At 32.8% G+C, this 15,539-nt stretch overlaps 1 protein-coding gene across 1 annotated transcript; it reads left to right on the top strand.

Annotated features, from left to right (window-relative positions):
- Positions 1–4,954: 4,954 nt before the first annotated feature.
- LOC128218259 (uncharacterized) lies at positions 4,955–13,860 on the top strand. The gene is made up of 13 exons (XM_052925874.1): positions 4,955–5,236; positions 6,589–6,682; positions 7,608–7,704; positions 7,999–8,078; positions 9,241–9,334; positions 9,844–9,868; positions 10,351–10,405; positions 11,172–11,269; positions 11,427–11,545; positions 11,901–11,966; positions 12,166–12,212; positions 12,426–12,577; positions 13,426–13,860. The coding sequence occupies exons 1-13, from the start codon at positions 5,221–5,223 to the stop codon at positions 13,638–13,640; spliced, it is 1,158 nt and encodes a 385-aa protein (XP_052781834.1). The 5' UTR covers positions 4,955–5,220; the 3' UTR covers positions 13,641–13,860.
- The last annotated feature ends 1,679 nt before the right edge of the window (positions 13,861–15,539 follow it).

Raw genomic sequence — 15,539 nt, forward strand, 5'->3', positions numbered from 1 at the left:
GCTATGTACATTCCACCTGAAAGCTCGCCTTATTTTTCACATGAAATTTTCGACCTTATGGAAAATCAAATTAGTAACTTTTCATTGAATAAGAATTACATTTTACTAATTGGAGATACTAATGGTAGGACAGCGTGCCTAGACGATTATTTAATGGTTGATGATTTTCTAGCAAACTATTTTCATTTTGATTACGAGACATTGAATTTTTTCAACGCATTTTCTCAATATAAACATAAAAGTTTAACACAAAAAAGAAAATCAAAAGATACGAGAACGAACAATATAGGACATAGACTATTAAACATATGTAAAAACAATAATATAATCATACTAAACGGAAGGTTCTTATCAGCAGCCAATTGTATAAACAATGGTAAATAATTACCTCGGTAAGTTAAACCACCGGTAAATTCCGTGGTGATATTACCATGGCGGTAATTACGTTGTATAAAAGAAATTACCAAGGCGGTAAATTTACCAGGGTAAATTTTTACCAAAATGTCCCATAATGCAATTGAGTGACGTCATTTTCCCCGCACAGCTGTCAGATTGGGGGTATCTTTTTTATAAAAAAAAATGAACGTCCACATTCCATTTTTATAAAAAAAAAATAATCTAAAAGGCAGGTTTAATGACAAAAATTAATTCATTAAATCAGTCCAACAAGTTACATGGTAAATATTCAACAAAACAGAAAAAAGTATTTATAAGCTACTCCCGTGGCTGATCAATAAAACACATGCAACACTTCAAGGGGTAGGTTTATTCTGAATTCAGGGATGTTACTCTTTACTTCATACAAAACGGTTTACGAATACCGCAGAAAAATGCGAACATTATTGCAAGTCATAATGACACAATATATCTGAATAAATTTAAAACAGAAATTAACTTACAATAAATGATACTTACATAAAATACCAAAAAAAATATCTTTGAATAAAATTTAATGGCATCGTCCGTTTTTCTCACGCTGACACCTAAGGAATTTATAGTCAGTTTCAACTTGTCATAGAATTTATGCACTTAGTTTCATAGAATTGATTCTCATTAAAGTGATCAATAATTCATATCTCTAATCTAGTTTGTACCATTGTTTCAGTATTCCATGTATTTCTTAATTAAAGCTGGGGGTCCATCGTATATTTTAAACTGAATTATTGCTGAAATTAAGAATATATGTCAGCAAACACCACTGATTCTTTTAGTGTCAATACAGACACATACTATAAGTGTAATAAGTCTTGATCTTTTCTATATCTCCTATGTGAAATGTCATTTCTTGAAGAATTCCATTTATTAAATGCTGCATCCAACCACTTTGCAAATTCATAAGATTATTAAACTACATGCGACATTTGTATATCAGTTATTTTTATTATTAATGACCAAATGATCTTGAATCTTTTTCTTTGATCTTGTTTGTAGCATATATATATATGTTTGTATAATTATGTTCCTACCCATAGGCTTGCAGTAGCCTCAACTTTGCACTAAAAGTGTATATAAACTTAATGAAATTATTTTTAGTGTCTGCTTATTTATGTCATCATTGTTTCTGTTTAAAATAGAATGAAACATGATCTCTTCAGTTATTGTCAGCACTATTTAATAATATGTTTTAACTATTTAAAAACTAAGCTGTCCCATTGTGGATGTCAAATTTAAGTGTTAGAAGTACTTACTCATATAGTCACCATATTTCCATTTTGCAGGAGCATAAAGTCAATATACAAGGAGTGTAACATTTATTTTCTATTTTCATTAAACTATAAATGGTCTTAAATTAAAATCAAAGTCAATTCTTATGTAGATACCAATAACCAGAATCAGCAATGTTAAACAGCATATTATACACTAGCGGCTCCATGAAGTTCATTTTGTGATGTTTTCTTGACGGCACATTTGTCATATAACCTTGGTCCTCCACTGGTAGCAATCTAAAGAAAACAAAATTAGTTTGTACTCATTAAAATGATATGCTGTCTGTGAAAATCAGCTTCATATCTTAAATGGGGGGGGGGGGTGACGCCGTTCGCTAAAGACTAATGTTTCTATAAATTTGAAAGGTAAGTTAACAAGAGCGTCGGTAAGAGATGATGGCTTTCACAATAAACAAACCAGTTATTAATATTTTGCTTTCCCTAAAATGACAGTATTCTGATAATTTACAGAAGAAAAAAAACATCAAATTATTACCTCACTGCTCTTGGTGTCTTTAATCATGTGTCTTTTATATGTTCTAACATCACACTGGCTCTGCTGGCTTTCGCTGATGAAAAGCCTAAAATAATTATTTTTATTCATAAAATGGTTGTGTACAACTGAACATAAACATGTTTATCACGGAACTGTACTAACTGTATATGTAATAGTATAATTTATATAACAAACTCAAAATATCATACATGGGTATGTTGTCATACCACAGCTGTTGTTTTTGTCAAATATACAGTAAACTTTTTATATTATCAATGCACTTTACAGTATTTGGTTAGCAATCACCCCATTGTGTGCCTCTATATAAAAGAAAACTGTAGAAATAGACTACTGGGTGAGTACCTAAATCGGAACACTTTCGGCACTATTTTTTAAATATTTTTAGTTAGACTTGCACCACAACTACAAAATTTTCCATCAGCATACTAGGATTTAAGACCAATTGGTTGACATAAATGGCATTTTTCAAGATACTTCCAATCTGCATGAAAAGTTCTTTATTAACCGCACAATTAAGAACTGCCATTTTCGTCCTCGGAGTACCTAAATATGGGACAATTTTAATATGTTATTTATTTTTATGTATTCTTTTAATATTATTGCTCCATGATTTGTTTAAGTAAATTAATATTTTTTTTGTTATTTCCAGCTTGTTTTTTTTGTCATTTTTGCCAGTAAAATTTGATGATTTCAGTAAAATACAGGCTGTACCAGTATGCTGTGATTGTGGCAAACATGAAGTCTTTCCCCCGCGTACCATGTATTGACCTTTGAACATGAAAAACTTCAAATGTTAGCAGAATTTGAAATACTTACCGGAGAATCGTGTTCTTTGGAATATGTATCTAAGACAAACGTCTTTATTGATTAAAATCGTAAATAATCTGATCTCAATCAGAACTGAAACACTTTTATGATGGGTGTTCCATATTTAGGTACTGTTCCGATTTAGGTACTCACCCAGTATAGACTGAGGTATTTTTCATAGAAAATGACGTCATAGCTGTCATTTATTGTTCAATGTTTACAGGCGGTTCAATTTGATTGTGAATATTTATGTGCAAAATACTCAAAATATGTGCAAAGTGGGATACATTTCAACAAAGTAAGGTCGAGACCTGCAATCAAGTGTTGGTCTCGAACCATAGCATTGAATTTTGAAAGATTTTGGAATTATTTAAACGCGAAACAAGGTAATTACATTCTTAAAACTTCAGATTTCTTGTGTCACTGTTTTTGTACTGAGTACATGAATGATGAAATTTGTTCGTGGGAATATTTTTAATCCATTAATTTGTTCACACAGTGGTTATTGGCGATTTCTTACCTCTGAATTCCTGTCTTCTATTGATATGGATGTAATGGAACAGTTTTCTATTTACGAAGTTTCAATTTGTCTTTAAAATGGACAAAGTGAGTTGAGAATCGAGCGTTTTTTTATGTCTGGTCGGCCATCTTGATTCTGGTAACCGAGACGGTAAATCAATTTACCCACCTCTTGGAGGAGGGTAAATATTACCGCGGTAAATAGCTTGGTAAAATCTTAATTTTGTTTTATACAATTGCTTACCGCCAATTTACCAGAAAAATTACCGCCGGTAAAATATTACCCTGGGTAAATCTGTTTATACAATTGGCTGCAGATAAAAACGTTGGTGAATACACCTTTAAAAGCCTGTCTGTGATTGACTACTGTATTTCAAGCATTTTGTTGCTAGACAAATTTTCTAACTTTGAACTGTTAACTTGCACAAATGTTAAACTATTGACAAGAGTAGCCTTATTTGTGAAACATTTAATACGCAACGCATGTCAGCCAGTGTAATTTCTCTAGGTTTTTGTTAAATTAAATTAATTATACTGAGTTCCCAAATAACGTTTGTAATTTATTTATACGATATGCTTGTCCAAGGCACAGACTTTGAAATCTGGCACTATATTGAATATCCCTTTTGTCCCTCATATTTTGTAAAGATATTTAAAATAACTGTCTCCCTCTTTTCCATGATAAGATATAAATTTCGGTACATGTATGACCATGAAAAAAATACAAAACCATTTTATTCCCGCCACTCGAGACAAAGCCATCGTTCTTCGTATTAGTATAATTAAGCTTCTATTGACACTGCTGACTAAACTTATCTGTCCTCATGTTGTCATGTATGTATGACCTGAGTGTAATATAGATATTTGTTGTTGTTGTTGTTGTTGCTAAAAAAATGTGTTTTTCTTCAGAACAAAGACGTTATTATAATGAACAAAACAGAACAGAAGTTTATTTCGAATTATGCAACAAAGCATCTCATCAAACAAAGATATACAAGTAAACACAATAACATGCATGTGACCATCGTTTCGAGATAGCCAGAATTAATAACAATTTATTTGATCGGAAGTCATCGAAACAACTACATCTTATCAGAAAATGAAATTCAGCCACAAGTTCCTGTATATTGCATAATAAACATAATCTCTCATTTGTTGGCAGTCTTTTTTTTGCCCGTACCTACTAGTTTCTATGGAAGGCCGGAGTTCACCTTTCCGGAGATCATAATTTTGCCTATATATTTCAATAGAAAAAATATTATCCCCGGGAATTAATTTTCTCCGGAGATCTTAATTACAATTATCTCCGGGATTTGCACACAAGAATCCCGGAGATCATAATTATAATTATCCCCGGAAAAAGAGTCAGAATTCCGGAGATCATAATAATAATCATCTACGGGAATTGCAACCAAGAATTCCGGAGATCATAATTTTAATTATCCCCGGAAAAAGAGTCAGAAACCCGGAGATCATAATAATAATCATCAATAAGTGCAACCAAAATTTCCGGAGATCATAATTATTATCCCCGGGAATGAAAAGTCAAAAACCCGGAGATTATAATTATTAGATTTCCCCGGGAATGATTATGCCAAAGTATCGCGGCATTTAGCGAGATTGATTGTCTTTTTTAAAGTTCATAGCCGTGGGGACTAAGAGTGTGACAAAATGCGCGTGACAGAAGGTATGTGCATATTTTCATTGTTAAAGCTGTTTTGCATTGTAATATAGAATTCATCAGAGGCATGATAATCAGGGGCGTAGTCAGCCTTTACTTAATGTTACGCACGGATGGGGGGTTGGAAGGGCGACTACACCTGTAGCCGAAGGTGCTCGGGGTGGGGGGGGGGGTCCCAGGGGACAACAATGAAAATGGAACTAACATGTTGAGCACTGATGTGTATTTGAAGTGATTTATAGGTTCGAGGCCGCTGACTTCGTAGTAACAAAGTGATTGGTTTAGCCACAGTAAGCTATCTAGTACAGAGAATCAATGTTTACTATAGCCTGTTCTTCCCTTTATAATATTTTGATATCAATATTTAGCTATGCCCTCGATTTTGATGCCATTTTTGCGATATATATTTTTTTCATTTCTCAAATTGATGTTACGTAAGTGCGTAACGCTGGCTACGCCCCTGATAATGATTATTCTAACGTATTCACTGGTGGATAAGAATGGACCAAACCAAACTTCATAATAACAACAAAGGACACTGAATTAACAGCTGATTACATATAAGCATAAAATATATAATACATAAGTAACATAATTATAATTCTTGGTAATGTTTTGTAGGTAATATATAATACTCGGTATACAGTATACCAAGAGTGAGCTATATATAATATTATTTAATAAAACTATTCGCAAATAAAAAATTGTAATCGATTAAATGATGCATCATGGCAATGTCCAATCAAGGAAGCTGTGTTCAACATCCTCCGACGAATTTGAACCAAGCAATAATTTATACTCAAAATTACGCTTAAGCCATGTGTAATACACAAAGTCAAGTGTAGTTACTTAGACTATTCAGAGCTTGAAGTAATTTTCATTAAAAACTGGATAAATTTACAGTAAACCGTGAGCACAGGGAATAAACTTTTACATGCAATACAAATTCGCGGCTTTCCTGTCATAATCAGATCTATTTGTGTCATTAGAGAAATATAGAAATCTCTACGTAAAATTTGCACAGAGTTATGCATGAGTCTGCTAACTTAATGTAGCCAAATGTATAAAGTTGTGCAAATGCAACTAATTCAAGAAAATGATGGCGTAACTCTAAACATTTGCGAGGTATGTAAAACTACATTGTTTAATTTGCCGCGTACATCATTATTACACGAGCTTCAACCTTGCATAGATCTGTTGCTGAAGCGGGTCAAAAGACAAATTCAAAATGTGTTGCACACTTATTTTTTAATTCCTTCTACCAAACTATGAATAAATTACATTTCTGGATCACTCCTGGTATGCACGGTATACTTAGTATTTATTTACTGTCACTGTAGTCTTCTGATAATTTACAGATATAAAGGAGCATATCCGACAATACCATCACTTGGGTTACAACTATAGGTTGATACACCATCTTCTAGAAACCAGACATGAGTGTACCATAAGGTAAGAATCATGTATTCTAGAAATTAATTGCTGAGTTAGCGAAGGTATACTGATAAAATGTAATCAGTAATTTCATCAAATTCACTTTTTTGCCAATTTGACAAACGCAGATTACATTTATGAATAAAAAGGCAATGAAATTCTTGAAAAAGAGACAAAATCTTGACAAGACTAAGTCTTTCACCTTATAATGTTTGTAAAAATAATTTTAAAAAATGTAAAATTGCCATTATCATAGCTATTTTGGCCTGATTTTGTATTTTAAGTTGACTTTTTATCTAAATTTTCAAGGCACAGGCGGTGAATATAATTCCAAAATTATGGTCTGTCTATCCAGGCAGCACATAAACTTAAAGAGATTTGAGTCAATTATTTAATATGTCTGAAATTGTTTAACCTTGAAATTTGAAAAGAATGTTTAATCTGCTTAATGCACCAGTCAATTGTAACCACTGCCCCCCCCCCCCCCCCAAGGTCCGGGGGATAGCCGGGGACATGGGCCGTGTATTTACCTTTCAGGTGGCCCCGCAGTGCCGGGTGAATGCGGTGGTTTTAACTTTGGGCAAAATATAGCGGTGGATTTGCCTTACCTAGTCTCCCTGGGGTGCGTGGGAATTTGGCGGGGTTTTGACCATCAGTCTGACCCCGGAGGGCGGAGATTTTACCCGGGGTTTGCTGGACCGAAAGTCAAAGTCCCGGCTATTCCCGGACTGGGGGGGGGGGGCGTGATTACAATTGAATGACTGGTGCATAACTTGTATTGAGATGAAATTGTTAAACACTTATATTTTGATAACCATTTATATCAATTTTCACTATTTGTATGTACATAATACTTTGCATCAGATATTTATGTTACACTTTAAGATAATTTATGTCAAATGGTTAATAGCATTTAATTGTATTTTATGTAACGTGTTTGTAGTTTCAGTTATCTGCAAAGGAAGCTGATACCGTCTCTCGGGTTGCGGAGAAGAGGACAACTTGATGATAATGTGGTCAACATTATTAATCAAGCCACGGTAACACAAAACATAGTTAATTTGCTTATTGGATCAAATTGTCAAACACTGACTATGTTTAAAAACTCAACTTATAAGAATAATCTGGCATTTTAAAGGGATTTAGTTAACATATCAAATTAAAGGTGGATGCAACTTAGATGTAAGGATTAATGTTTGAGGAACATTATAAATAGAAGTAATGTGAGAAGCATATATAAGCATATATAACAGAAACAGAATTATGTATCGCAGCATTTGTTCCTTATCCGCTTTTCTTTTTTTTAATATTAATAATACAATTATATTTTTCAGAGTGAAATTAGTAATGGTGTTGCTGGGTCAGAGCAGCTACGAAGGACGTTGTCAGTAAAGCACAATATGAGAATAACAAGGTAATATAATTGTTCTCACACCTACTAAACACTCTCACTGTTTTTTTCTATAGTACCTAAAGGTCTGACTATCCGACACATTCCCAAAGCAAAATATGTGATATTTGTCTCAATTTTAAGAAAAAAAATCCAAAACAAAATTAAAAAAATAAATAAAAAATGGCGAAAGTATTGTTACATGTACTGGTTCAATCAACCTCCTAAAAACATTATGTGATGTAAAGTTTGGGGATACTTGAATTCAGAAATCATTGATTTTCATCACAATCAGAGATCAGTATTAAATATTATCCGCCATGAATTATTGCAATTGTGATGACTACACCACAAGGATTGATCTTTCAGCTTGTTTGGGTCTTTTTTAAGGGGAAATTGTTTTAAATAATTTCTTCATTCATAGGAGACTAGAACACTTTTTATTTTTAACTGTTAAATTCCACAATTTGATGCAAATTTTCAGAAATGTCTAGTGTCTTTTTCCAAAAATGGGCAGAAAAGCCCTGGCTATATTTATATATATTATATTATAAGTTCTTAGAGTGGTAACCTTTCAACAAAATCAGCATTATAATAGCATACATGTTTGATACAAGAGCTACACAAATGTAAAACTTTTTTCATCTATAGCACAAAAGTTAGAGCTAAGATATTTGTTACAAGGCATTTTCTAGTGGTCTTCATCCAGTTTTCTTTAAATAGTGACATGGGGGTCAAAACTTGCTCTTTTTTTGATTTTACTGCATAAAAACTTCACATTCATTGATGACTGGAAGAACATATTACTCAGGTGAGTGGAACAGAGTCATCTTGGTCCAATGGCTACATTAAATGTTAAATTGGTTTAAAGTTGTAATGATGTAAACTATTTAGTATACTGTAGTTTAAACAGGTCACAGACATTAACGACCATGGGCATTAGCTACCAGACATAACAGACATTGGTGACATTACAGACCATATTTCAGGACATTACAGACCATGTATTAAACTATATTATCTATACAAACTATTCTGGTGAAGGTCACATTTTAAGCTATTAAGGCACTGCACTACACCCTGGGTAGAACACTATTGTTTGATTGATTTTGATATATGTCTGTTTAGTTTAACATTCACTTTTCTATGTTGGGCGATTTGCAGGTATTCTTGATATACTTTTCAGGGAACTAAGCAGAGAACTAGTTCGAATAATTGACCCAGAGGGAGTGGAAAGACGAAAACGCCATAGACTGAGACGCCGCCAATACATTTCGAGGGTAAGCTAATAAAATGCAAATTCCAAAAGATTTAAGGAATTTTGAACATAAGCAGTTTCAATGAGAACATTCCAATTATTGAAACATTTTTTTACCCATTTAAAGCTTACCTGTCAGAGCACTTAATGCTTGAGGTAAAATATTATGATCAGTAATTGATAACATTAAATTTATGCACAAAATTATATTATATATTTAAAACTAATTTTGTAAGACTTTTTATTTAGTTTCACCAATAATCATTTGTCATCAAACTTTTTACTCAATAAGTCACAGAGCCCATCAACACGCCAACATCTTTAAGGAAACTTATTACACTTAAGGTCATGCCATATTTTTGAAGACATGCTTGATGGGCGACCCTGTTTGATGTGATGAATGCTTATGATTATGATAAGGTTTCATTTAGATATTCCAATAAAGGATCAGAAATACTTGTATTTATTTTGAATGTGTCAAAATTGTTCTTAGTCCATGAAATATTGAGATGAAACATATTTCTGTTGCAGGGCCCAAACTATGTATGGCATTTGGGTATGTTCAAGTATTTTAGTTCTTGTTTTTTTAAATAGAAAAAACTAAATTTGTCAAACCATCTGTTATGTATGCAAATATATTAAGAAAGGTGGTTCCAGTAAGCAAAAGTACTTTTACAGCATTAAACACAAAATAAATGCACATAATTAGTATTGTTTTGCCTTAAAAAGGTTGTAAATTTCTAGCAAATCATTGAGACGAATTCAGTTTTTCTGACGTCAGTTTGTCTTTCCGTTCATTTGTTCTCTGGCGGAACATAAAATAGTAAGGGAATGGCCAAGAAATCATCTGTTTTCATACAATCCAGTAACTGTTCATGTCTGTTGTGTCATGTGTTATTTCTTATTTTAAGAAATAATGGCAATAACACATTTCATATCAATATATATATGACCAATTGAGAGAGTTTGTTGGTTCTATTTTTTTAAAACATGCCATTTGAAGTAAATAATTGTGTATGTTTTTTAATTCTGTTTCAGATGGATATGACAAGCTTGCTCCCTATGGGATCTATATACATGGATGCATAGATGGGTAATTGTTATTTTTCATTTTTAGCTCGACTATTCGAAGAATAAGGAGAGCTATACTACTCACCCAAGCATCAGCGTCGGCTTCAGTGTCACCCCTTGGTTAATCACCCCTTGGTTAAGGTTTTGCGTGCAAGCACACATATGTTAATAACTCTGCAACTACTTGAGGTCTTGCATTGAGACTTTATACAATGGTATTAAACCACACAACCTAATTGAATAATCAAGTAAGATAACTGTCTGTCTTTTGCAAATAATGGCCCTTTATTATTGCACTTAAAAATTCTGGTTAAAATTTTGCATGTAACCACATTAAATTTTATGTTATTATCTCCGTACATCATGTATTGCATTGAAATCTAATCAAACAGTGATCCATGCATGTTTCACCAAAACTTTTCAATCCTTACACTGAAAGCGGCAGAATAGTCGAGCGTGACAGCTCTTGTTATGTCCAGAATTAAAACTCTTTTTTTAAAACAACACAGCTATTACAAAAACTTTACAAAAAAATGAACATGAGGTCGTAAATGACTTGAATCAGTTCATTAAAAAAGAGAATTAATATTTGTAGTTTGTAGTTGTAAAAAAACAAAACAAGTCTCAATTCTACGATACTATTTATATAAATACTGCTATTTAAGATTTAAGCTATTGAACATACTTCATGCATTTACTTGCAATTTGCATTTGAAATTTCTGCAGTGTGATGAGTTTTGATAATATTGTTGTATATATCAAATAACACCTATCATGAAATCAATTAGTTTCAGCAGGAAGGTGATGTGGTTAAAGGCAGGAATTACAAACAAAAGACCAGAAGTTATTGCATCATACTTCATAGAAGCAGTCAACCAAGAAGGTGGTAAGTACACATATTTGTATAATATCTTGTTGATGGTTTGATACATTTTGTATATAATAACAGGAGAAAAATGTCTGTGTTATTGTGTGAATCAATACAATTATTGTCCTGATGTTCTGAGTGGATTAAATATGTCAATCTAATGTTTAATTCGAAGGGTTCCCTCTAAGAGTCCCAGGTGACAGAGGCACTGAAAATGGAGCAGTGGCAGCAGTTCAAAGAGCTCTTAGGGACAGTGAACGAGCTTTTTTATATGGACGATCCACATCTAATCAGGTATTGAATTTTGATTTAAAACAGTATCAACAATTTAAAAGCCCTGTACTGGACTGGAGAGGACTTTTGGTTTTCCTCCAGTCTGTCCGACCATCCAGTCAATCAGTCATCCATCCTCAATTTAAGACTGTATCAAACCAACCTACAAGTTATCATCATCATTAAACTCTGTGATGATTGCAGATCTGTTAACTCTACATAAATTTTAGCATAATTGTGCCCATTTGGATTTTAGACTGTTTGTTTAACTTTTGCATGATCATTTTGGAAAATTTTACTAATTTCTCTGATACTTGGTAGAATCTTGTTTAAGCATAGTTTGATCTTATTTTAACTTTTGAATTATATGTTACAGCGCATTGAGAGATGGTGGGGTTACTTGAGAAATGCACGGGCAGACTACTGGATGAATGAAATCAAGGTTGGTATCATAATAATTTACAAGGATTAATATTCCTTGCCTATAATGCACATGTAGGAAAACACTCAAGTTAAAAAAAATATTTTTTTAAAGATATGTGAATACTGAAACTTTAAAAAGTAATACTAAAACCTAAATTCCAAAATCAAAATCTACCAGTTATCCTGAAATAAAATAATATTTCTATTTACTATTTCAGCTGTTGGAGAGGGACAATAGATTGGAAAGGGCAGATCCTATACAAAGGTAGGTAAAACATATCAACATACCAGTGAATTATCTATGGTTAAACATGATAATCACTGAAAGATTTGATAATGCTGTTTTCACTCGAGCGCTGTACAAGATGTGATGAAAAAAAAAACATAAAAAAATGTCCTTGTTTTTCAGTCACAGCACCTCTTAATAATCATAGTTAAAGTCAAATCTTAAGATATTGATTCAGTTCATACTTTTCAGATTATGCCTGCAATATGCACTCCTGCCATTTATTGGAAGGCAGCTGGATGAAATTAAGCATCTCTGGAACACCCATTCTATTCGCAATCAAAGAGTGGGGGATACACTTCCTGGCATTCCGGACATTCTGCATACACAAGTAGAATTATATGGTAAACTTTTATATGTTTGTATGTTTAAAAAAAAGTTAAAGATTTTACCATAAAACACTTGGATGCTTTGATAGGTAAATTGAAATTTAATTTTATTGCGCAAATAGTTTTCCCTTGGTAAGTACAAGAAAGATCTCGACTTAATCCTCGTCAGGTTTTGCTCTAATCTGCTTAAGCCTTGTTTGGGGCCAAGATATAGGATTGGTAAGGAAATTCAGAAACAAATATTTAAGGCCAGAGTACATAATAGAAGTCGCTTTTGTATCTGAGTTAAGATATTTTAATGAGAAAAAAAATAGCCTTATTATTATGAACTATTTTAAAATCAAGATAGCCTTTTTGAGCGTTTGTGTGTATACTGGGGTAATGATAAAGAATGCTTGTTGTTTTTAGATCAACTATTCTAAGAATAAGGAGAGCTATCCTAGTCACCTGAGCGTCGGCGTAACCTCTTATGTTAAAGTTTGCGTACCACCTCAAATATTTTCAAAGTCCATATGGCTTTGAAACTTTGCACGCTTTTTCACCATCATGCCCCTAACCTGTCACAGAAGGGGGTAACTCGTATCAAGCATTTTAACAAAATTATGCCCCTTTTATCACTTAGAAATTACCTGAAAACTTTTCCAATTCAATTTATGTAAATATCTCAGCACATCATGTATTGCACTGAAATCTAATCTAACAGTGATCCATGCATGTATCACCAAAACCTGTCAATCCATACACCGAAAAGCGGTGGAATAGTCGAGCGCGCTGTCTCTGTGACAGCTCTTGTTTAAATTTACCATTGTTTTGCATAATTGGCAACGCAGTTTGACTTTGCAAGTGATAATTTTATTTTGCAGGTGTGGAAGATTACAAAAACGCCTGCTCGATGCAAGAAATGCAATATCTGCACCAGGAATATGAAAATGATTTTTTAAATTTAGATGGAGAATTTTTAGAGATAGTGGAGCAGGTCAGAGAAATAAACAATCTACCAGATCCAGTACAAATTTCCCACTTTCAGGAGGCCAAAGATCTCTATGTACAGCTGTCTTCTTACATAAATAACTTGTAATGTTTTTTCTTTAGAAAAAACTGTACCTTGTTCATTATTTTATATCTGTGTCTTGGTAATTGTTGAAGTATTTTGTATGAAATCATATACATGTATCTTCGAAATATATTTAAATATATATATATACCTACCAAGAAACTGTTGACTTGCTAATGACAATTGATAAAAAGCTTGTGTACTTTTAGGTTTCAAATTCAGTTTTCATTTTTAATCACCTACACAAAGGAAGCTGGGTCATCATCCTTATGGTGAAAATTTATGCAAATGTATTTGTTTAAATATACATTATTTTGGTAAAATCAATTTTCATTGCTTAAATTGATCCATTCCCGTGTTACCAGAGAGGCGTTAAGGTGGCCGCCCACTTTTGAGCAAATGCTGAAGGATGATTAAATATATGTTGGAAAAAAATTGTTATGTTACATGTGGCCAAATTTAAAGTAAAACTTAGATGACACGAAGAAAGATCTTAATTAAAATTGGTGAAGTGAGAGTAGCAAAATAGCTCTATCTTAATCATAAACTTTATTATTTCCTAGAGGCATCTTACTGACTTAGAATACATCCACATTGGCTGACACATTGAACATACAAAATCTGATGCAGAGATTGTTTATCAGGTGAGTTCCAGGACCTTTGAACAGATGCGTAGGTTGAAAATCAGCCTAGAACTTGCCTATCTGCACTTTGATATGCTGAGAATATAGATTGTTTTCCTCCAACAATGGCTATTGCTGAGGTGTGACCCAGTTTTCTATCACCTGGCCCAGATTTAAATATGTCAAAGAGTTCATCGAGGAAAACATTTTGATTAAGTTTCATGAATAATTGGCCATGTATAATGCCTTAAGTGTGTTCCAAAGATTTTTCTAAGATTTAACTTAGTGATCTTTCTGACCCCATGTGACCCACTTTTACAAGTGACAAGGTTTGATCATGAGGAACATTCTGACCAATTTTGATCATTTTCTTATCAATACCTACCAAAATATGATTCCAGATGGACAGAATGACAGTAAACGCCAAAACAATATTCCCATCCCAAAACCTTTCAATTCTGTGGGATTATAAACCTTGACTTCCAATTGATTTTGACTTCATAGTTAAGAAACATATATTACATGGGTAAAACACCTTTCCATGGTGCTCATTTAATCTGTGCAGTATGAATTGAATAAATGACTGAATAAATTTTGCAACTAATGGAATGACAGACACGTGTAAAGTATGAGCAAGAGTTGTGGAGGGTGTATGTTATTCTTCAGTATTTAAACCTGCACTCTTACGGAATGAACGTTTTGACAACTTATAGCCAATTTTTGCAAAAATCCATGGAAACCAGTAATACAAGACTGCTGACCAAGAAATGAATCACAGATTTAATATTCAAAGCTGCACTCTCACAGATTTAATGTTTTGACACTTTTTTTTATTTTTTTGTCTTAAAAAAAGCCAAGTTTTACGAAAATCCATTGAAACTAATTATATAAGACTGCTGACAAAAAAATGGGTTGTTTTTTTATATTGAAGTTCAAGAAATGTTTTTTAATCCATTTTTCTTAAACCCTTTGTAACGGTATAAGCCATAAAACATAATTTTTTGAATGGAAATATGAAAATCTGTGATATGATCTTTTGTAAGCAATCTCTTATAATTGGTTTGCAGATATTCATGCAAAAACGTGCTCTTTCCATGATTTTTTTTTTTAAAAAGTTGTAAAAATGGTAAATCTGTGAGAGTGCAGCTTTAAGTTCAGAAATTGATGTTTTATGCTGTTTTCTTGAACCATAAGTAAGTTTAATCAATACGACATTGAAAATTTTGAATGGAAATATGAAAATCTGTGATCCTATTTTTTGTCAGCAATATTTATCATTGATTTGCAGATATTTACACAA

The sequence above is a fragment of the Mya arenaria genome, chromosome 14 (assembly GCF_026914265.1).
Source record: "Mya arenaria isolate MELC-2E11 chromosome 14, ASM2691426v1".
In the NCBI taxonomy this organism is placed as follows: domain Eukaryota; kingdom Metazoa; phylum Mollusca; class Bivalvia; order Myida; family Myidae; genus Mya; species Mya arenaria.

Excerpts from the sequence above, each read along its gene's own strand:
- LOC128218259 (XM_052925874.1), top strand. Across the intron at positions 6,683-7,607 it reads AGACATGAGTGTACCATAAG|TTTCAGTTATCTGCAAAGGA; the intron begins GTAAGAATCATG and ends ACGTGTTTGTAG. Across the intron at positions 10,406-11,171 it reads ATACATGGATGCATAGATGG|TTTCAGCAGGAAGGTGATGT; the intron begins GTAATTGTTATT and ends GAAATCAATTAG.